The sequence below is a fragment of the Sitophilus oryzae genome, unplaced genomic scaffold, assembly GCF_002938485.1.
Source record: "Sitophilus oryzae breed Bouriz unplaced genomic scaffold, Soryzae_2.0 scaffold_1007_pilon_pilon, whole genome shotgun sequence".
Lineage (NCBI taxonomy): Eukaryota > Metazoa > Arthropoda > Insecta > Coleoptera > Curculionidae > Sitophilus > Sitophilus oryzae.
This window is the reverse complement of record NW_022145624.1, coordinates 293,691-318,129: the sequence shown is the minus strand read 5'-3', so window position 1 is coordinate 318,129 and position 24,439 is coordinate 293,691. Positions and strand designations below refer to the sequence as shown.

Genomic DNA, 24,439 nt, shown 5'->3' with positions numbered 1-24,439 from the left:
CTACTACTATGTAAGACTCACCCTGTACAAACACAAGTAATAATTTTCTATTGCTATTTACATTTCTTTGGGGCTTTTTACCAAGAAAACTCAGATTTTATTTACCTCCTCTTCTTCATAATATTTCACTTAGCCATAACATAAAAAAGTACGGATTTTAGCATTTTTTTATGTTCCTTATTTTACAGCTCTAAGTCATATTCATAAACATTTTTAATAGAACTTCTTATACGTCCGTTTTAAAATATTTTGAGAGATCAATATACCCTCTCTTTTTTTCTCTATATCTCACTTAGGAAAAACATAAAATTCTTAATTTATTTTCTAACAACTCTAGGTCTTCCTTTTAGACAAAATATCCCATCATTTTACTTTAAAACAGCCCGGTATAGGGTCATATACCCTCTTAACCATTCATAAGCCCTTGACTTTACTCCTCTATTGTGCTTCTTATACACAAGAGTTGTTTTACAATATTCGGTCCGTCCCGACTGTTCAATTATAATTTTCATTAGTTCGAATTGGGCACAAGAAGGGCACTAGACGTCTCGATCTTGCCCCGACCCGAAAATAACCCTCTGACTCTATTAAACATCTCGGCAAACTATTCCCGAATCCCTCAGGAACCTCTTCATAGTCCCACACCACAAGCCAATATCGAAACTCGTATTTGAATACGTTAAATCGAGTTTTCGATGGTATTTCCGGGTGTTTGGGGAATACTGGTCAGAATTGGCAACGTTGGCTCGTTTTTTAGAGGTATTATAAGCGATACCAATGAGACTTAAAGTTACGTAATCTAGGGTGCGATTTTTATATTCATTGTTGCCAACCAAGTACAAATTCGGCGCCGGGTTGACTAACTGGAATTTAAATTTCCCTTTCTGCTGTAAAAAAGATCAAGTTGCCAGATTTACTTATTTATTTCTTCTTCTTCTTCTTCTTTTTCCTTCTTCATACTAGGCGAATCGCCTGTTTGGTTTCGTCGTCTCTACCGGTTCGACTGACAAGTTGTCGCTCCATCGTTTTCGTGGACGGCCTAAGCTTCTGCGACCTAGCGGTGATTTGTCGCGTGCAACTCTCACTATCCTTCTGTTGTCCATTCTGCTGATATGCTCGTTCCATTCTTCATTTCTGCTGAGTACCCACTCTTTTACATTTTCCACCTTGCACGCTCTTCTTATGCATTCATTTCTCTCCCTGTCCAGAAGCGTCTTTCCAGCTATTCTGCGTAGTACTCTCATTTCGGTTGTTTCTAGTAGTTGTTTAGTTTTCGCTGTATCAGGTCGAGTTTCTGCAGTGTATGTCATTATTGGTCGTACCGTTGCCATGTAAATTCTCGCTTTAGTCTCCACCTCAATGTTTTTATTTCGCCATATTGTATCATTCAGGCATCCTGCTATTCTGGTTACCTTCGTTGTCCGTTCTCGCACCTCCGCTTCTACATCACCATAACCTGAGATTTCTAGGCCTAGATACTTAAACTTCATCTCTTGCTGAATAACATTGCCCTCGACTTCCAGTTTGCATCTTAGTGGTACTTTTGATTTCGTCATGCATTTAGTTTTCTGGGTCGATATTATCATATTAAGTGATTTGGCAGTGCAATTAAATCGATGTAATAAGCGCTGTAGATCGTTCTCATTTTCAGCTACCAATACGGCGTCGTCAGCATAGCTAGAATAGTAATTTCCTGGTCGCCCATACTGTATCCCTTCAGTAAACGTACATTTCCTATTATTTCGTCCATAATGATGTTGAAAAGAAGAGGGCTCAGGGAGTCACCTTGTCGGATACCACAGCCTACATTTATTGGTTCGGTCAGGACCCCGTTAATTTTAGCTTGAATTTGGTTCGCTTCATATATGTTTTGTATGGTTTTAACGAGGTTGTGTGGGATTTGCCTATTGTAAAGAAGGTGTACAACGTCTCTTAGCTGCACACGGTCGAACGCTTTTTCTAAATCAATAAAACACATATACGCTGGTTTGTTATATTCGATTGATTTTTCTGTTATCTGTCTTATGACAAAAACCGCGTCTGTGCATGATCTGCCCGATCTGAAACCTTGCTGTTCATTTGCTAAGCATGTTAAGTCGTTAATTTTGGTTGTTATCACTTTTGTCGTAAGTTTTAGTGTGGTGCTTAGGAGATTTATGCCTCTATAGTTTGAGGGCAGCTTCTTATCTCCTCTTTTAAACATCAAGATAGTGGTGCTGGTTCGCCACTCATCGGGTATCCTGTGTTGGTAAAGAATATTTTGAATCAGGGATGTTTGGGATATCATCTTGCCCTGGGCTCTTCCTATTCTTTAGCTTTCGAAGGGATGTAATTATATCGGCTGCCTCAATCTGTACGTTGTCGTTGGTCATTATTTCGGGTGTATTTAGTTCAACCTCTATTTCTTCTGATTCTGATTTGTATAGTTCCTTATTATGCTTTATATTTTTAATTTTATTAATAAGCCTTATTTATTTATTAATAAAAAATATTCTAATATTTGAGGGGTGGTTCCACCCCCTTAGAACTCGAGTTTCGAAAAATCCCTTCTTATCGAACCTCTAAGTCACCCTAAAGTCAATCCGTTTTCCAAAAATCAGCTTTTTACGTCAAGCGCTTTAAGCAGGATCGTGATTAATCAATGACCAGATTTTTCGAAACACCCTGTATACATTTTTAAAAAATCTTAAAATATGTAAAAAAAAAACAAAATAAAATATACGTGTTTTAACGTTTTTTTCGGAAACTTGACCGTTTTTTAAATAAAAAATATTGTAATATTTGAGGGGTGGTTTCACCCTCTTGGAACTGGAATTTCGAAAAATCCCTTCTGATCGAACCTCTACACCCTAGCATCAACCTGTATGCCAAAGTTGAGCTTCTTACGTTGAGTGGTTTGAGCAGGATCGTGATTAATCAGTATGTCAGTCACTTAAGGATTTTATATATTAGTATAGATTAGTATAGTCGTGATACGGAACCCTAAAAACACCCTGTATATACAGTATTGTCAACATCTTTCCAATATAAATCGTATTTCACCCACAAAATCAATACTAACGACTTAAAAATGAACGAACAATCCATGTCGCCCACATATTTTGTAAAGTCCATCTCAGAATGATAGAACAGAGTTTCCACTAATTTGAAAACTTTGTAGAAAGGGCTTAAGACAGAATTGCTGCTTTTATATACCGCCAGACCCTAAAAGTGCTGTTTTACTAAAAAGAGCAGTTGGTAAAGTTGAAAGTCTGAGGCCATTAGAAAGTCATTTGGGTTCATCGGGTATCTTTGTCGTGTTCTAGTTTTGATTTTAGTGTAATTTGTTGGAAAATCTAGGAAATTACAGTTTTTTGTATCAAATTTGAAGATTGTGAAAGAAAATTTATAGAAAAATTAATAGAAATTGGCATATATAATAATTTAATTTTTTTATTCGTTTACTTTATTATTTTATTTGTATTTTTTGCATTTTTTTTTTCGTAATTTTTTAGCCTACTAAGGCGAAGAAATTTAGTATTAACAGACAAGACGCAAGGTAAAACGCTGCGTCTAGACGAAGCTTAATTCTAGCTGCAATTTCTAACCTAGACAGAACGCTATTTCCCGCATGAGCTACTTCCTGCAAAGGTCAATTATTAAGGGCTTATATAATTGTAAGATACCTACCAGCAGCCCTTTACTGCCTCTCGGGGAACTCCAACTTTGATTTCCCGAAGATTCCTGATGATTAAGAAAGTCTAAACTTTGATTCATATAAGTTATATAAGTTTGTTGAATATTTTTATCAGAAAGTCTTAAAAAAAAACGAAAAATTGTTTTTTTTTCAAACGTCACAAAATTATTAATTTTTGCGACGTGATTGACAATATAAAAAAGTCATTTTAACGCCTAGGCAAAGGCCTAGGCACAAAAGTACGAAAATATATTATTAAACTGACATGAAGTGTCAAATTCAACGAGCGTAACCATAGTTTCTCGATATATAATTACTTACAAGGTACTTTAAAATATTTTTATATTATTTGGAACGTTTGAAATTGTTTAAAAAATCATTTGTGGCGTTTGAAAAAAAATAGCATTTTCTATTCGGAGTAAAAATGATTTTTGTGCCTCGCCTGTATGTCAAACGTACAGCTTCGCCACAAAAAGTATAATTTTTAAACCAAATAAAACAATATACAGTATGTTCTCGGATTGTCTTTACAAGAGGAAAAGTTTTACAAGAGAAAAATACATTCTTCATAAATAAATTTTCCTTGTTCTAAAATGGTTAATCCCGTTCATACTTTTCCAAATTTTTATACCTTTTTAGAGAAAATTAAAAAAAAAACAGAAAAATATACCTAGCTGAATTTTTTCTCAAAAGTTAACTAAACAAATGTTGTGCTTTTTTAACATTTTGAAACGGCAAAAAAATATGACGTTAATTAAAATTCTATCAATAACCATCTATCAAAGAATGAAATCGAAATTATATTACCATAGCGTTTTAATTTTTAAGTTTAACAACATTTTTACAAGAAAAGACTGGAATTCGATGGTGAAAGGTCAAGCAGTATTATTATCAAGAAGGTCAGCTTTTAAGAGAGTTTATTAAGCATTACGGAAGACTCAGGGGAAACAAGGAGTTTTATGTGTTAAATAAAGGAGTTTGGAGCACTTCCAACGAAGTAAATTGATAATAAAGTTTTGCGAACGAGCTCATGATGTCAGGACAGTCGAGAAATAAGCTAGAAATAACATTTTTAGCTTATTTTTTTTGAGAATAATTGACTAAGGAACATTAGAAAAAAGTCTGAATAAAAGTATTCAAAAACTTGGTTTGAATAAAAACTTTCGTATTCTCAGTACCACAGATTATACAGATTATAAACTTTGTTTTTTCTTTATTGTTTTTGGTGGTTCCAATTTTCGGAATCGGGCACTAGTTAGGTTACTAGTTTGCGCACATAGCACGCCCACTTATGCCCTCTAAAATTGTGCACAGCGCCTGACCGGCACGGTTATTAGAGAGATATCGGAAAACCGAATAGCGTCATGCAGTATTCACGCGTACCTTATCATGGTTACGATATGCGCGAGTCAATTTTTAACGCAACACCCGCTAATAACGTTACCGCCTGACGTAATTTGCGGATCAATTACAGGAAGCGCTATTTCTATATAACGTTTAAAAATTGCTTAAATGGGCATGTACTGACACACCTAATCTATGTCAGTACTAACCTAAATCCTTGGCCATAAGAGGGTCAACTGAATTTTCTAAAAATATTTGCATAAATATACAGGGTATATAAATCGATTATATTTTTTAGGAAACTTGTAAAAACCTACCAGCAAAGTAAAGTAAAGATAAGTAAAGATGTCGGTTAACATCTCCTTTTTGCTGCCAGGGCTAATCTGGACGGGGCCTACTTTGTTTACGCGGAATCCGAACCGCGGTCCTCGGCCATATCATGGTCAATGGCCTATCGACTTGGCAAGTGTCTAAATCGACCCTTACTCACGAGATACAATAGATTTTACACTTTTGCCTTTATTGGGCAACAGCACGATACAGAGTTTCGAACCGGTCACCCGTCCATCCACTAGTATCACCTTACGTCGCTTAACTTCAGTGTTCTAATGGGAACCGGTGTTTCGAGGTAGCTGGGCCGTTGCCCAAATCAGAAAACAAATCATGCATTTTCATTCATTAAATAACGATTGCTAGGTATAGAAAGTCTTTAATAAAGCTTATAGTTGGAGAAAACGGTGTTGGTTTTTGATATAAAATACTGGGTGTTCCATTTGAAATAGAGCAAAGAAAACATCATACTTGGTTTTGACTCATCCTGTATATACCAAGCAATTTATCCTATTTTTGAGTAATTAGTTATGAAGAAGATACTATTAAAAAAATACTTGGAGGCAAAAAATGTAAAAAAATTGCGGTTATTTAATTTTTAAGTAGCTTTAAATTGGTGGTCATATTTCAATAAACCCTTCGTATAGATTATTACAATCATAATGGTATGTTTCGAATGAGAATTTTATAAAACAAATCCACTGAATAAAAAAAAATATACAACACTCCATTTAAAAAACTTTAGTTTAAAATTATTTTTGAATCACCCTGTATATCTATGAGAATATCTTTAAAATATAACGCTGTAATTACACGCATAATATTTTATTAAAAATATTGAAATAAATATGGCCAATAAAAATAAATTTTATTGAGCTTTCTCTTAGGCCTGAGTCACCCTGTATATGGTGTCAACATATCTATAACACGCTGTATAAATCGAAAATATACATGCTTAATAAGGAAATGAAGATGTTGTCTGTGAAATTATATGGAGAATGTCATTTCCAAGCTTACTGGACGCCGTTTTTTTTTCGAACATACAATATTATCACTAACATAATTAAATACCTTATGATTGAGAAAAAAACGGCGCCAATCAAGGCTGGAGAATGACAAATCTTGGCGAGGTCAAGCTCTAGCTATATTTTTTTCGTATTTGGATATAAAATAAAATAATTAGGTAACAACCATAACTTTTATCCATAAAAATATCCACAGCATTTTACCAAAATTTATAAAAATTACATTAATTTAGTTCAATGCAGCTTAATGGCTTCATGTCAAATACAAATTAAACAAATGACAAGCCGCTGTCATTTTAAAACGTTCAAAAATATTATTAATTAATAAATTTATTTAAAAACTTACCAAAAAATATCTAATTTTCGATTGTACAGCACTCAACATTCACCAAAATCTACAAAACAGAATTTATTTTTAATTAAAATCAACAGAAAATAAATATTATTAATATTTTCATGAATTTCTGTTAAAATACTTACTTATTTGAGTATATTACACAGAAAATTCATAATTAACTTCAAAAACACTTGTATTCCACACACTAATTCACAATTTAATAATAAATAAATTCATTTCAATCGTTTTTAAAATCAACACATTAAAAGAATCACAAAAACGCGTACAATAGTTATTTTTTTTAATAATATAGCTTGCCACGGTAGCGGACGCGTCGGTAACTAGCCTTCTGATTGGTCAGAACAGCGCGGGCAAAATCCAAACCAAATCCAAAGCCAACTTTCAAAAGTGCGCCACTATCGAGACAATATTAACTGGAGCATGTTTTGATAGAAATTTTTAATTTCTCTCATCGATGGAGTTTTAACTGGAGTATTTTGTCTTTTTTGAATAAAAAAAACTGGGTTTCTTTGGGTAATTTACTAAATATTTATATTTTTAAATACTGTTTATTATTGAACAAAGGATTTTTATAACTGTTTTAGTGTTTTCTATGTATTTATTTTATGAGTTTAGTTTATTGGTTAAATGACATAAAATATCAGTTTTAATACCGCTAGTACATAACAATATCAATAATTGTTGGTTAATTGCTATTTGATTTACGGACATATCCACATAGATAAATTGAAATGAGATAAATTGTATTATGGTATTCCAACACAAACAAAATGTACTAAAATTTATTATCTGACTGTTAGAGAGGCTCTGTTATTTATCTGATCGAAATTTATCTGAGTACGTAATTTTATATGAATTTGTCGAAAATACGTTTTAAACAAGCGTAGTTCGAATAGATTGACAAATTTAAATCAATATACGATGTATTTTATTAACGAAATCAGTCATTATAAATTGAAAAATTAGAGTATACAAAATGTAACGTTATATTTTATTTTTTTTTAATTTCATTTTTCAGTGAAAATTATACAATGTTTTACTTGAAATTTACTGTCGCATTTACAGGGTGTTAAAAATATAGTGTATCTAACTTTGGTAGGTGATTTACAGAAAAAAATAAAACAAAAAGTTCCTAAGAACATATGCTCTAAAATACTTCCCTAAGAAATTACAGCCCTCGAAAGGTTAAATAAAAATAATATACAGGGTGGTCCGAACTGTATTCCGGAAATTTCAACAGCATATTCTGCAAATAAAAATAAGTAAAAAAGTTCGTATAAATGTGTATGCTAAAATGCTTAATTTCGGAGATACAGGGTGTAGAAGTTTCATTTTTATTTCGATTTTTTCCAAATAATTTCTGAATTAACGTCAATATTTGGATGAAAATTGGTGACTGGGGTTTTTTTGACATGCGAAATTTGATTTTGATGTCAATATGACTCCTACTTGTAGAAAAGGGCATCTACATATTTTTTAACTGGTTTGAACAGTAATAACTTTTCGTCCGTACCTGTATAAAACCACTGAGTAAAAAAATATACATTTTAGACGTTTTTTACGTAAAAAAGGCCTCTTTGTAAAAATGGCTACGAGTAATAATTCTCGAGATATTTGGAATCGAAATTATCAATACCTGTCATCATTGACATAAATTAAGCATATATGTTGACTAAATAATTAGACTGAAATCTTAAATTTGAAATGTTTTTGTACCAAAAGTTCAACAGAAACTGTTTGATCATCATTGTTTCGAAAAAAAATTAAGTTTAATTTAAAAAAAACAAAAAGTTCTCAAATTTATAATTTTAGTCAAAGAACTATCTACTCAACATGTTTATTTTTTGTCAATAATGAGATACAAGGTGTCTCAGATTTTAATAATAATAAATATATAATAATAATAATAAAACAAAAAGTTCATATTAACTTGTAAGATTTAAAGCTTCCTTTTCGAGATACAGGGTATTAAAGTTACTTAAAAAAGAAAAAAAAATAAGATATTTTAAAAACTATTTAATCGATTTTGATATAACTTGACTCGTTTATAATACTTACTATGGGACTTAATTTGATGTAATTAGATTTAAGTTTAATGGCCAGGGGCGGCGGTGGGGCATCACTGTTAAATTATTTTAAAGTAAAAAATAGACATGCCACTGCTTTTTAGAAGTTTAATATTATTTTTGGATTGAGTAATTAAAAATATTATTTTTTTGTCTCCTGACTTTTTTGTCTATCTTGCTTACTTCTTGCGAAAAAAATTAAATTCATGTATTCACTCCACCCTGGACAATAAATTAAATAATAATGATTAACAAAAAGATAAAATAATCAATTTCTCATGTCAAAAAACTTCAAAACACCAATTTTCAGCCAAATATTGACGTTACTTCAGAAATTAATTGGAAAAAATCGAAATAAAAATGAAACTTCTACACCCTGTATCTCCCAAACTAAGCCATTGTAGGACATATACTTATCCGAACTTTTTTACTTATTTTTATCTGCAGAATATGCTGCCGAAGTTTTCGGAATACAGTTCGGACCACCCTGTATTTTGTTTATTTATAGTATAGACCTGCATGATTAAATTTTCTCTAATAAAGTAAAAAAAAATTTCCAATAAAGTAAAACTCCCAAAAGATAAAGAGTTCGTTAAGATTCACACAAATGCAATTCTCTAGCTCTTCCTAGTATACAACTCAACTTCCTGTGTCTCAGTCCAAGTCCCCCAAGGCCCATATATCACGTTTCCATGTTATAAATGGAGTCCAGAGCGCTAGCACTACGTGTCCTGTATATTCTATGAGGGTCTACTCTTTTGGTGCTTGCGTGTATATATGTATCCCCACACTCGCTAAGGGTGTGATAGCCGGAGAGGGTGTAAAATTAGCCTGGAAGGGGATGACATTTAACACGGAATTTGTAGACGTTTAACTGGGGTAATGGAAATATTAAATAAGCTGTGGAACACAGTGTGGTGGAGGAAAAACAACGGCATGGTAGGCGTACTAATGGCATTTTTTAGGTGTTAGGGTTTTACTCTTTCTATTACTTTAATCTATTGAATCATTATTAAAAAATCTCCTGTAATGTAACATATCTGACTGTGATACTAAAAAAAGCGACTTCCATTGTCTTTATTATACCGTGCTGGCAACTGTTACTTTTGGGTCGGCATTTACATGTATGGAAGCAAATCGCATAGGGATCTTATTAAGTCGGAGTGAGAGAAATGCGACGAGTTCGCTGTTGCGGCGTTGCCGATATGCCTTTCCCTATCAAGTAAAGTAAAATCACGATCGCGAACCGTTTATTTTTAAAAGACTTTTTTTTCAAGAGATAACTAGATAAAATCATTAGACGTGTTACTGAGCATCTGAAATTGAATTATAAGGATATCGTTAGGGTGTTTTTACAACGAGAAAACGTCAGTAATCGGGGTAATTTAAAAACTCGACTTTTTAACACATAACAGGCCATAACTCAAGAACCACTTAAGATATTGAAACTTTTTTTTATTTCCAAGATTGGATATTTTACAATATGTTTACATAAGAAAAATTCTATAAGGTTGTTTTTTCCATTCAAAAATTGTAAACAATCCATCCATTTACTTTTAGAGCATAGCAATTTTCAGCAATCGTGTAATTTTTTTATTGATAAAGGTTTTCACATACTGTCTACAAAGAAAATAGAGCAGAAATATTAACAAAGTTCTTGAAAAAAACTACAATCTATTATTTCTAATATATTTCGAGATATCGATTTTTGAATTCAGAGTTCTAGTAGCGCGACCACTATCGAACTCCCACTCAGTTCCACTTATTTTTACCAAAAATGCAAGTGTTTCTAGCTTGCACTTAAAAATATTCAAGCTACAGGGAAAATTACAACGACTCGTTAATAAATAAACAAATTAAGTATCACGAGACGTAATTAAATCGTGAAGCTGAACGCATGACGTACACCTTTCCCTAGAACTTTAAGTACTGACAGAGGTATTGATTGGGTCGACCGGTCAACTGCGACAAATCTGCTATATCCCCTTCCACGTCTCTTAGCGATGTGCACAGTTTCTCGGTTTATTTCATACGTTTGGCAACGTGTTTACTGTCCTCTCTTTGTTCAGTACATTATAAACGCCATTGTACTCTTCTTACATACGGAAATCTCGACCCAAGACTAACCTTTGCCAGCCCTTAGTAGAGAATTTTGATTACTAAAGATCTTTTGAAGTTTGATATAAAAACAGCTAATTAAAATTTGTGATTTTTCCAATGAGGTTTTTGGTGAACAACCCGAGCTTTCTAACAACTTTATATTAGCAAAATAAAAACACTAAATCACCACAATACACCAAAACACTTTCACTTTTACACTGGACGCGCGTTTCGCTAACCATGTTAGCATCATCAGCAGATGATTATAAACCAATAATAAACAGTTTATAATCATCTGCTGATGATGCTAACATGGTTAGCGAAATGCGCGTCCAGTGTAAAAGCGAAAGTGTTTTGGTGTATTGTGGTGATTTAGTGTTTTTATTTTGCTGTGTAACACCAAAGGTTCCAACCCTCAACTGTAACTTTATATTACCTGCTTGGACCACACATAGTCTCCTATTTTTGACTTCATAGTTTTACCTAATTAGTCTCTTATTAGTTCCCGGTCGTGTTTTTTTGCTAAGATGCTTCTTACAGTCTTTCTGGAATTAAGACAGCTTAAATAATCAAATTTTTCCTATAGAATACACAATTTAGAATTAATACTGAATTATTGTCTGCCACATTCAACAAATAACAATATATTTTGCTTTGATTTTCAAATATGTCTAGTTTTGTCTACAAAATCCATTCGTATTACTGAACCAATAAATTATACTAAAATGCTAACCCTAAACCACATTATCTTCCCCCAAAACCACGTTTCGAATGCCAGCAGTATCCCATCGGCAAATCAATCATTCGGGTGGTCAGACATCTCTATTGGCACGTGTCGCCATATCCGGAAACGATTTTTCAGAACTAGGGATGTCGATTTTTAGAAAAATGTCGATTTTCGAAAATTTTCATTCTCTTCAGAACTAGACTTTTTGAAAGGAATAGTAATATAGAGAAAAGACGAGGACTATATTGATCTGTAAAGTTTGCAATTACAATAAAAATAAAAATATCGATACTTTAACATATCGATATTTTTGTACATCTCTAAAATTCCAGAACTGATTCTATCGATTCTGAAAGTTTAGTTTGATTTATCATTATTTTCACTATTACTACATCAATAAGTTAGGCTATTTTTCTTACAAATACTTAGATATTTGACATGTTGGTAATCTGAATAAAACTGCACGAGGAAGAAAAATCTTATCATTTCATATAGACGTAACGTAACACACTCTCAATGGCAACACATGAAAGATCTTCTTCCCTCTATCTCGCCTATATACCATAATTTTTATAAAAATCGAAGAAAACACTATTAATAGACAATGTGAAGTCAAAAAATCCCTTAATGACGAAGAAGAATGTACCGATGAACCAATTTATATCTAAAATTTCAAATATTTTCAGAGATAAAATGGTTCAAGTCTACAAAAGTATAAACAAACATTCTTAAAAATGACCATAGTGGTATTTTCAGTTACTTTAGTTTGCAATTATACAATTTAAAATATAATAAAGCATTGTGTCAAGTTTTCTTCTCCAGCTTGTTTTATTTTGATTAAGTAACATTAAAAAACTCTAACTCTCATTTTCTCCATAATTATCTTCTAGGATTTGATCCAGTCCACTTCTGAACCCCTCAAATAAATGTCCGATGATTTGATACGTTTTTGGTAAAGAGCTTTATGAAAGGTTCAGTCTCCAAGTTGTGAGACTTTTTGAAAAGGATAATAACATAGAGAAAAGACGAGGACTATATTGATCTGTAAAGTTTACATCTATCTATGTTAATTACAATAAAAATAAAAAAAATATCGATACTTGACCATATCGATTTTTTTCATATCGATATTTTGGTACATCCCTACAATTCCAGAAAATCCCGCGTTTCCGCCATATTAAACACAAAACCGTTATCTAAACGTAACATCTTTTTCAAAGTCAACACAGCCGCAATAAAAGGGGGGCAAATCCATTCTCTATATGAAAAACAAACGCCGGACATTTTGTTGGGGATGTTCGAGACTTAAGGGTGAGTTTGTATAATTTATATTCCATTAAGTTATGGATAAAAGGGATGGGGAGGGTGTAGGGGAAATGGGAGGTGAGAATGTGGGGAAAGGTTTTGAGTAGTGTTGATTTTAGAGTTCGATACACGCCTAGACTAAATAAAAGGAGAGATTATTTTCTTAAGGTATTTTATTTCGTACCTTAAGAAGGATTGAATTCAATGTTTTACGTTCAGGATTATACGATCATGTTTAGTGTTTTTCTAAGAGTCTTGAAAACTATCAAAAAATAGCCAGAAATGTGAAATTTTTCGACTTTTTTCCAACATGGTCACTGATTTTCATGAACCTACTGTTAATTACTTATTAAAAGGCGTAGAACACGAAACTACAGGCCATTTAATCATATATGAGTTCAGTAAGACCTGGCGGTACCATTTTAGCTAAGAATGAAAAATCGTTCGAAAACAAGGGTTTGAAAAATCCAGTTTCTTACAAAACCTAAAGACTTAAGCTATTAAAGCGTTATATATTCTAAATCTACATAAAATTTCCTACAAATGCTGAAATTTTCATAAATTTTCGACCATGTTTACTATGTTTCTCAGAGCCTTGAAAACTAGTAAAAAATAGCCAAAAATTGGCAATTTTCAAATTTATCGATTTTGGTCAGATCACCAATTTTGATGAAGCTACTGTTAACTACTAATTAAAAGGCGTAAAACACGAAAATATAGGCCATTTTGATCTTAAGAGTTCAGTATGACCTGTAGGTATCATTTAAGCTAACCATGAAGAATCGTTCGAAAACATAGGTTCGAAAAATCCAGTTTTCTACAAAACATAGCAGCTAAAGTTATTAAAGCAGTATATATTCTAAATATACATAAAATTTCATACAAATACTGAAATTTTCATAATTTTACGACGATGTTTACTATGTTTCTCAGAGCCTTGAAAACTAGTAAAAATTATTATTCAAATTTTTTTTGTAAGCAACGTTTTAGCTAACTATGTAAAAGAAAATATGTTTCTTTTATACAGATCTACCAGTCCTTAAAAGATTTACACGTATTTAAAAATACACCCTGTATTCAATTACAGAAACCCTCAGACTATTTAAATTTACATTAAAATTTATTCAGTATTTGAAGTAAAGATATTTTGAAAAAATAACACCTATTACGTTTAAAAAAATAAAGACCTTAAACAGGGAAAAACATATGGGGTTCAAAAACTGACCTACTTACCTAGTTTTGTTTGTCTTTGATGTTACAGTTTTTTTCAGAGTACGTTTTATGGTAATTCTCGCAGAATAGAAACATGCGCTTGCGATTCTACATAGAGAATGCTTGGAATTACTAGAGAGACTATCTTGGCAAAGGACTTTGCTTACCCTAAATCCAGAAACACGCATATTAGCTGAATTTTGACAAGACAAAGGGGCAACATTTGTTCCTTACGTCATTGTATACTATACCTGGTGATTAAATAAAACTTTTGTGAGAATAATCATAAAGTTTAACGTTGTTTTTTTAACCATTTGAAAAAAGAAAAGAGTTATTTTTTATACAAGACGATAATGCAATTTTATCGTCGTGTATAAAACAATTTTTTTTCCATAGCGAATTACGTTTTAAAAAATATTCAGAAATTATTATTTCAAGGAATTTATTACAAGTAGAAAAAATATTGTGCTGGGTTGGCGTTGATTTCTACGTAATTTATCTCTGTAGTTGTCAGTTTTGAGTCAGTATTTTTTAATTCTCTTTCGTGTCGATTGCTGATTGAATTGGAGCCAGAAATGGCTCAAAACGAAATAAGTAAATTACCAACAGATATTCAGGCTGAGGCGACAAACGCCATATCCAAACTACTTCCATTTAAATCCCGAATAACTTATGAAAAGGAATACAAAAATTTTCAAAAATGGAGGCAATTAAAAAACGTGCGAGAAGAAATAAAGTTTTTAATCTATCCTCGCTGTTAAAGTATCATTTAATCTACCCTTGCGGTTAAAGTACTATTTTATCTACTATTTTTGATAGATATAAGGCAATTTTAACAGTTGCTATGGAAAAAAAAGCTTACTATGGCACTGTTTCCTTTGAATCCCACAGTATATGTAAGGTACAGAAGCGAAACTCTTTATTTTAGAAGAAAAAAAAACAGAAAGCAGCATTTTAGAACGGTTCCAACCACAATATTACTTCTGCGCTTACTGTGACATTATTTCCCCTGAATCACACTGTATATGTGAGATATAGGGGTGAAACTCTTCATTTTACAGCTGTTTATGTCACCTGTTGATGTAAACTAGCACAATTACTACCCGCCAACACTAATCATCCCCAGGATTGGAAATTATTCAAATTTCCCACAAGGGCTAAACGAAACAATTATTTCAGTGAGCATGTGTGGGTGCATGTGTAAATTATGTGTTTAGTCAGGGAATTGCGTCCATGAGGGTCGATAGAAAACAGGATGTAACAAAAAATATAATTTTCATATAGAAATATAATGAAAAAGAGACTCTTTTCAAAAATTTTGCCACTGTAGGAAAATCTACAAAATAAAATATTTTATTAATTGAGTTATTTTTTGTGCTGCGTTATGTAAAACAACAAAATAAAATATACGTGTTTAAGAGTTTTTACGAGAAACTCACCGGTTTTTAAATTAAAAGTATTTTAATATTTGAGGGATAGTTTCACCCCCTTAGAATTCGAGTTTCGAAAAATCCCTTCTTATCGAAACTCTACACCCTAAAGTCAATCTGTTTTCCAAAAATCAGCTTTTTCGTCAAGCGCTTTAAGCAGGATCGTGATTAATCAATGACCAGATTTTTCGAACCACCCTGTATATATTTTTAAAAAATCTTAAAATATGTAAAAAAAGCGTTTTTTCGGAAACTTGACCGTTTTTTAAATAAAAAATATTGTAATATTTGAGGGGTGGTTTCACCCTCTTGGAACTGGAATTTCGAAAAATCCCTTCTTATCGAACCTGTACACCCTAGAATCAACCTGTATGCCAAAATTGAGCTTCTTACGTTGAGTGGTTTGAGCAGGATCGTGATTAATCAGTATGTCAGTCACTTAAGGATTTTATATATTAGTATAGATTTCATTATAATAAAATTAAATAATAAACATATTGTAATTATATTCCTATCCTGCAGATTGAGTGAAATGTTTTGTTCTTAAATATCTACTCTACATATTATAAACGCACGATCAAATATTAATCTTGTGGAAAACGAAAAACGAGATGTAATTAACGAAATATCATCGTAAAAACGTCTAGGTTTACTTATTTCACTGATATTTATGAAAAAAAAGTCCTTTGCCTCGGGTACAGATACCGCCACGTTTTGGAAATAGCTCAGAACGAAAGAAAATTGAACGAGGCAACAGGAAACGCCAAAAAAATTCCCCCACCCTCTCCGCATGATTAGTTTTTAGGCACTTTTAAAAATCGAAAGTAGGTCGAGACAACTGGGAATAAACTGAAATGCGACAAAATTAGGCGACGAAATGCGACCTTGACCAGCTTCGAAGAGTTCTCCGTATAGTGTGTGTTTTTTGAAGAAACATACTTCTTCCCTGATTTTTATGTTATTTTTTTTTCCAGTGTATATTTTAAATTTTACAGAAAAAAATCAAAATACACATAACCTATCAATTTTTTGTTCAAAACAAATCGAGGAATAAACTAGGGTGTAATCCAAAGGCAAACAAGAGCAATCTATATAAATCTTTTCACGTTTGTTTCCACGGAGCATACATAAAAAAACAATCAAAAAATCGTTCCTTTTATCCATAGGTATGCGCGTTTTTATCCCGTCCAAATTTTTCACTGCTTTTTTTTTATTTGACAGATCGATGTGACATTCAGTTCAGTGTACAATAGAACTAGTCATCGCCGGATACTTTTTTATCGGTTTTTGTTCACTCACGTATATGCCTATTAATCCTTTTTTTAAACTCTTTTTTTAATCTTCGTACAAGCTACTGACCTGATTAAAAGCTGATAAAATAACCAAACAACCATTAAATAGATTGAATTTTTTTTTCATAGCAACTGTTAAAATTGCCTGATATCTATCAAAAATATTAGATAAAATAGTACTTTCCGCAAGGGTAGATTAAATGATACTTTAACAGCGAGGATAGGTTAAAAACTTTATTTCTTCTCGCACGTTTTTTAATTGCTTCCATTTTCAAATTTTTGTATTCCTTTTCATAAGTTATTCGGGATTTAAATGGAAGTAGTTTGGATATGGCGTTCGTCGCCTCAGCCTGAATATCTGTTGGCAATTTACATTTCATTTTGAGCCATTTCTGGCTCGAATTCAATCAGCAATCGACACGAAAGAGAATTAAAAAATATTGACTCAAAACTGACAACTAAAAACATGACTAAAACAAGTAGTTTTAGTCATGTTTTCGTTCATGTAATGTTTCATGGCTAATCTTACTTAGTACTTGCCCAAAAAATTCTTTCTTCTTTTTTATTATAGTCTCCACGATAACATCTTTTGTTTATAATCTTTTAAACACAGAATTTGTTAATAATAAACTTGCAATACGTTTATTACTAATTTATTTTTTTATAAGACTAACTTTACTGACTGTATATTTTCAACAGATATTAAAGAGACAATAAATTTAAAGCTATTTTAATATTTTTTGTTACAGAATTGATGCCAGGGTACAAGTCAAGATGAACCTGTCCACGTACAATGAAAACCTTTCTGTAAATTATTCACAGAATACCAGCCTATCACCGTTTAGTCCAAATTATACGTTAGAAGGTAAGATATATACAGCGTGTTTAAAACAACGAGTGACCTTATGAGTAAATTTATAGATTCTTTAATGCGAGTTTACTACAATAATTTGTTGCCGTTTGTTTTGCAGTCAAAGAAGTCAGAAGTACAAAAGTTCTTTTTTGTAATCATGTTTCTTTTTATAGAAAAGTGAATATAGAATATTCTTCTCTTAGTCAATGAAAACATATACAGGGTGGCCCATCGAAAACGTTCCGCAATGCATAACGGCCAGGGTAATTTTTTTTTTCAGAAATTTCGCGAAACTGGTTCCGTTATGAATAAAAAGAGGCAGAATGAAAATCCTGTAGTAAATGAAGCTATGGAGGTATTCGTATTGGGCGAAGTTGCCATGGATAATACGCTGAGTACAAGAAAATTAGCCAATGAGACCGGCGTGAATCCTACAAGTATCCAAAGGATATTAAATAAACACAAGTTCCATCCGTACAAAATCCAGTTGGTACAAGAACTCAACGAAGACGATTTTGATCGTCGCGGGCTGGTATTTTTGGAAATTCTATTGTAGGTCCGTTTAACGCTATTAAGACCGCACCTGATCGTTCAAACTTGAAAGAACATCTAGAAAGAATAAGAAAAAAACCCGCAAATTGGTCCTTCTATCATTTACTCTGATAAATGTTTAAATAAACTTTTCAAATTTCAATCCTTCATATTTTCTCAATGACTCGACCGATTTTCAAAAACGAAGCGGGGAAATATAGAGAAAGCTCTTTTCATTGCTGTGCCACTTGACCCCCCTTCCCATTTGAAAAAAGTTGGGGGATGACACCCCCGTTTGGAGGGTTGAAAACTTTTTTGGTGCAAAACAAAATTGACGTGTTTTTGGATTTTTTGAATAAAAAAATATCCTGGCCGTTATGCCTTGCGGAAGGTTTTGTCACCCTGTATATAGAATGTTCAGCCATCGTTCAATGTGACGTCATATATTGTCGAACTCTCTCAATCACTTGACGACCAGATGAAAGAGATTGGCGACGTCATTACGGCATTTCGTAAATTACAGCATATTTTTTTGGTAATTGCCATTGTCATTTGATTTGGGGTTATAATTTTATTGACGGACATCGATCAATGTCAAAATTAAACTTTGATCGTTGCTGGAAAACAAAATTCAAATTTTTTTATTGCAAAAATGCCTCAAAGATTTAATCAAAATGAACCAGAGCTCATTGCAAAGGTTATAAACTATTTTTCTCGAGAATGAGACGCTCGTAGAACACTCTTGCCCGTGGTCGCCGTATTTGAAGTAAGCACAATGCAAAGATGTAATATTCCCATGTAAAATACAAACCGATAGCGTTTTTAAACAATATAGCGAGTTGCTGATGCTTTAAAAATAGGAATTTCAACAATCTAAATGATTGGAACTAAAGGGATCATAATAACTGATGAAGAGTTCAAGAAAAAAATAATAAATCCCGAAAAAAAACGAAACTCGCTCAATAAATAATATAGAAACGTACTTAAAATTTTCTAAACAATATGAAGTGATCTCGGACACGCCCTAAAGCTGATATTTTGACAAATAATGATGACGTAGCGTTGAACGATGACTGAACAGTCTCTACACATACGAGTATTATGTTTTAAATAAATCACAATTTAATTAAAATTATGTTCAAGAAGAACAAGTACCTTGTTCGTCCACCTCGCTTAAGCCAACTGAACAACACTGAAGAGAGCTCTTTTAAAATTAATTAACTTTTGATTAACTTTCATTGCTGTTGAACAGCACACACACATCGTCTCCGTTGAAAATACGTGTTGTAATTCTTGTTGTTTGCCTTTTCACATTCTAACGCAGGAAAGTTTTATTCATAAATGTTATAGAGTTAATTTTAATCACACACATTTGAGAGACAAAAAGAAACTTTGGCTTGTCGAATTTTATGCATTTTATTTGCGGAATTATATTAATTATTTTTGATTAAGTTGACAGACAAATCTTTAGTTTTTACTAGATTATTTTGTTTTTACATTAATGATGGCTTGCTTCTTGGACATCTGATGATATTTCACAATATTATCTATCCCCTTTTTATATTATTTCATATTATGTATGAGTATTTTAGTTGAAAAAATTGTTGAGTAGTACAACCAACTGATTTTTGTTACATTGGTAGTCCTAATGGTATGTTCCATCAACATCTGAAGACATGGAAGGCTTTTTGCTATACAACTACGAGTATACAGGGTGGTCCAAACTGTATTCCGGAAACTTCGGCAGCATATTCTGCAGATAAAAATAAATAAAAAATTGTATGTCCTAAAATGCTTAGTTTTGGAGATACAGGGTGTAGAAGTTTCATTTTTATTTCGATTTTTTCCAAATAATTTCAGAAGTAACGTCAATATTTGGACGAAAATTGGTGTCTGGGAGCTTTTTAACATGAGAAAATTGATTTTCATGTCAATATGACTCCTACTTATAGGGGGCGCCTCCTACATGTATTTTAACTGGTTTGAAGAGTAATAACTTTTTGTCCGTACCTGTATAAAACTAATGAGTAAAAAAATATACATTTTAGACGTTTTTTACGTAAAAAAGGCCTCTTTGTAAAAATCGCTACGGGTAATGGTTCTCGAGATATTTGGAATCGAAATTATCAATACCTGTCATCATTGACATAAATTAAACATATATGTTGACTAAATAGTTATTAAACTGAAATTCTAAATTTGAAACGTTCTTCCAAAAGTTCACCAGAAACTCTTTTATCACCATTTTTTCGCGGAAAAAACTATGATTGATTTAAACACATAAAAATTTTTCAAATTTATTATTTCAGCCAAATAAACTATCTACAAAACGTGTTTATTTTTTGTATTGACTATTTCCATTTTAAATATCTTGAGAACGATTGCTAGTAGCGATTTTTACCAAGAGACATTTTTTACGTAAAAAGTCACGGAGATGTATATTTTTTCACTCAGTAGTTTTATACAGGTACGGACAAAAAGTTATTGGCCTTCATAACCGTTAAAACACATGTAGGTGGCGCCCCCTGCCAATAGAAGTCATATTGACATCAAAATCAAATTTCTCATGTTAAAAAACTCACAGGCACCAATTTTGAGCCAAATATTGAAAGTACTTCAGAAATTATTTGGAAAAAATCGAAATAAAATTGAAACTTCTACACCCTGTATCTCCGAAACTAAACATTTTAAGACATACATTTACACGAACTTTTTTACTTATTTTTATTCGCAGAATACGCTGCCGAAGTTTCCGGAATACAGTTCGGACCACCCTGTATATCAACCAAATATAAAATTATGTTTTTTTCTCAACATTTTATATTTGCTGGAAACTTTATTTCTTATCTTTTACTATCATTTGATAGAACAAACATACCAACGATAATGCTTGAAGACAAGAGACATTAAATATAAAACTATGCTTCTTCATGCTTGAAATCCGAACGCATAAATGTTCTTTCTTTACAGACAGGATCCAATTTATTTTGCCAGTATGGCGACAGATTTTATGGAGCATTCTGTACGCTGGAATGGTCATCGTGGCTACGGGGGGCAACCTAATAGTAATATGGATAGTCCTAGCCCACAAAAGAATGAGAACGGTGACAAACTATTTTTTACGTAAGTATTCTAGATTTCAGATACTTTTTCATACTTTTTTATATATTTTTTTCTTCAGAACCAGAAATAGAGTGAATTATACACCGGGTGTTGCATCGTCGAGCGGGATATAGGAAATCCCATGTAAATTTTAATGGGGTCAATTATTGGCTTCCCTAATTATTTTAGAGAATAATTCTATTTAGGTTTATTGAAGAGCACTAAAACCCACATTCAAAAGAATAACTTGGTATATTTTTGATTAGTCCGTTTAAGAGTTATCGCCGATTTCTTTTTAAATATTTCTCCTTTCTTATGGCCCTGTATTTACTTATGAGCACCAGTCAAGGTAAAAGATAACTGTCAAATGAAGTTGTCATTTCAAAAATTTACCTATTTAGTGCTTTATTATTATTGAAAACTCATACCTACATCGAAAATATTAGCCATGAATTACACTACCGAAGAAAAAGTATTGATGATTAAATATGGTATTATCAAGGAAATAGTTATCAAAAGGTGTCGGGCATGTTTGCTGCTCTGTATCCGAATAGACCGATACCTGGAAAATCTACAATCGCAAGGAATATCCAGAGATTTGAGACCAAAGGTACCCTAATAAATAACTGCAGATGTGAAGCAAGGCAGGAACAAAGAGAAGATGCAAGAAATGATACCGACTTGGAAGTTTTATTGTGCGTGGAAGAGAACGATGGAAAGATCAGCACAAGGAAACTTGAGGATGAAATAGGAATAGATCACACTACAGCGTTTCGAATTTTGAAACGACATAAATACTATTCCTTCAAATATGAAAAGCACCAAGAGCTACGAGATGGGGACGAAATACGGCGACAGGCGTTTTGTTTTGATATGATGGAAAGAGCAAACACGGATAGGGAATTTTTAAAAAAACATATGTTTCACTGACGAATGCACGTTTACCTAAAACAATGAACCCAGTGTTCAAAATTATCGATATTGGAACAAAGAAAACCAACACAGGTTTGTCGAAACAAGGACGCAATATCCACAGAAAGTAAATGTTTGGGCAGGGATATTCGGACATTATCGGGCCATTATTTCTTACGCCAAATTTAAATGCAGAATATTATTTGGAACTATTCGAAAATCATATTTTACCTGCTTTACATGATGCCGCTAGGGAAAATCAGGAAGTTTGGTACCAAATGGATGGCTGCCCGGCACATAGTACCCTGGCTGTTCGGGAATATTTAGACAATAGTTTTAACGGAAACGTTATTGGCCTAAATCATACAGTAAATTGGCCAGCAAGGTCTCCTGATATTTCGCCAAATGATTTCTTTCTCTGGGGCCATTTAAAAAACAGGATATACAAGGATAAAAAATTTCCAAATCTAGACGAGTTAAAAAATGCTATTTCTGCCGAATGCAATAGAATTTCAGTTTACCAACTAGCGAATGTAAGAAGAGCATTTTATGATCGTCTGGGTTATTGTCTAGCAGTCGTTGGAGGAATATTTGAACATCTTCTTAAATCCTAAAGTTCTAACAATTTAATAGTACCTAAATTAATAACTTATTGAATATTGTAATAATACTATAATTAACCTTGTAATTGATTATTTTATTTTACTTTAATTCATATTAATTTGTACATCTTTAAGATTTCCGATGTAGGAATGTGTTTTCAATAATAATAAAGCACTAAATAGGTAAATTTCTGAAATGACAACTTCATTTGACAGTTATCTTTTACCTTGATTGGTGCTCATAAGTAAATACAGGGCCATAAGAAAGGAGAAATATTTAAAAAGAAATCGGCGATAACTCGTAAAAGGGGTAATCAAAAATATCTAAAGTTATTCTTTTGAATGTGGGTTTTAGTGCTCTTCAATAAACCTAAATAGAATAATTCTCTAAAATAATTAGGGAAGCCCATAATTGACCCCATTAAAATTTACATGGGATTTCCTATGTCCCGTCCGACGATGCAACACCCGGTATACATATATTACTTTTTTTGCAGTAAATCTGTCAGTAGCTGACACCATGGTCTCTACACTGAACGTCACATTCAACTACGTGTACATGCTGTATTCCTATTGGCCGTTTGGGGAGCTCTACTGCAAAATCAGCCAATTCATTGCGGTGTTGTCGGTTTGTGCCAGTGTGTTTTCCTTGATGTCTATATCTATTGATAGGTAAGTTTTGATGCAAAATACAACTTCGATCGCCTTGTACACAAAGTGTCGTTACTAACATATTTCAAAATGTTACAGTAAAGCGAAAAAAGTGTCTTTTAGTGTGATCTAATAGCTGAGGCCACAAACGCCATATCCAAACTACTTCCATTTAAATCCCGAATAACTTATGAAAAGGAATGCAAAAATTTTCAAAAATGGAAGCAATTAAAAAACGTGCGAGAAGAAATAAAGTTTTTAGCCTATCCTTGCTGTTAAAGTATCATTTAATCTGCCTTTGCGGTTAAAGTACTATTTTAATTACTATTTTTGATAGATATAAGGCAATTTTAACAGTTGCTATGGAAAAAAAATAAAAAGTTAGGTTTGTCATTTATTTTGTCTGCTACAACATAAGAGCCTTTGCTGTTACAGTTACAACAATGTGAGAAATTTTAGATCGTACTACGAGACGAAGATATTTTTTTTTCGCTCTAGTGTATATAAAATTTTCAAAAAACTTACACTCACAAATACTCATTTTGCGCATTTTCTATAAAAATAACTAAACAGGATTGTTAAAAATAAACTGTTAGATGTTTGAGGCATTGAATAACAGGCGTGTATTGATGTTTTTAATTGATTTATTACGTCTAGAGGTCGGCCATCTTCTTGAAGGAAATTAGAACGTACACAAAGGCATCTCCGAATGCCGGAAGTGGCGGAAGTCTTGTCCAGGAAGTCGCTTTCAATGGGGAAAATCGAATTTTTAATAAACAACACAGAGAGTTGATTTTTTTCTAAACTACGCAGAATATAAAAAAAACTATTGTTGTTAAAAAATTAATTATAATTATTATTATAAGTTATCTCAATACAAAAAAAGGATTTGATTAAACTCCAGTCAAACTATAATAATACAG

At 32.5% G+C, this 24,439-nt stretch overlaps 1 protein-coding gene across 4 annotated transcripts in view; it reads left to right on the top strand.

The window, feature by feature from the left end:
- LOC115891350 (tachykinin-like peptides receptor 99D) overlaps positions 1–24,439 on the top strand; it is a 181,843-nt gene that overhangs the window by 122,013 nt on the left and 35,391 nt on the right. For all 4 annotated transcript variants that reach the window (XR_004051822.1, XR_004051821.1, XR_004051820.1 and 1 more), the window contains exons 2-4: positions 17,615–17,730; positions 21,220–21,372; positions 23,363–23,537. Coding sequence is in view for 1 of the 4 variants with exons in the window: in XM_030911803.1 (XP_030767663.1) it covers positions 17,640–17,730; positions 21,220–21,372; positions 23,363–23,537 (419 nt within the window). In the remaining 3 variants the exon portion in view is untranslated. The remainder of the gene's footprint in view (positions 1–17,614; positions 17,731–21,219; positions 21,373–23,362; positions 23,538–24,439) is intronic.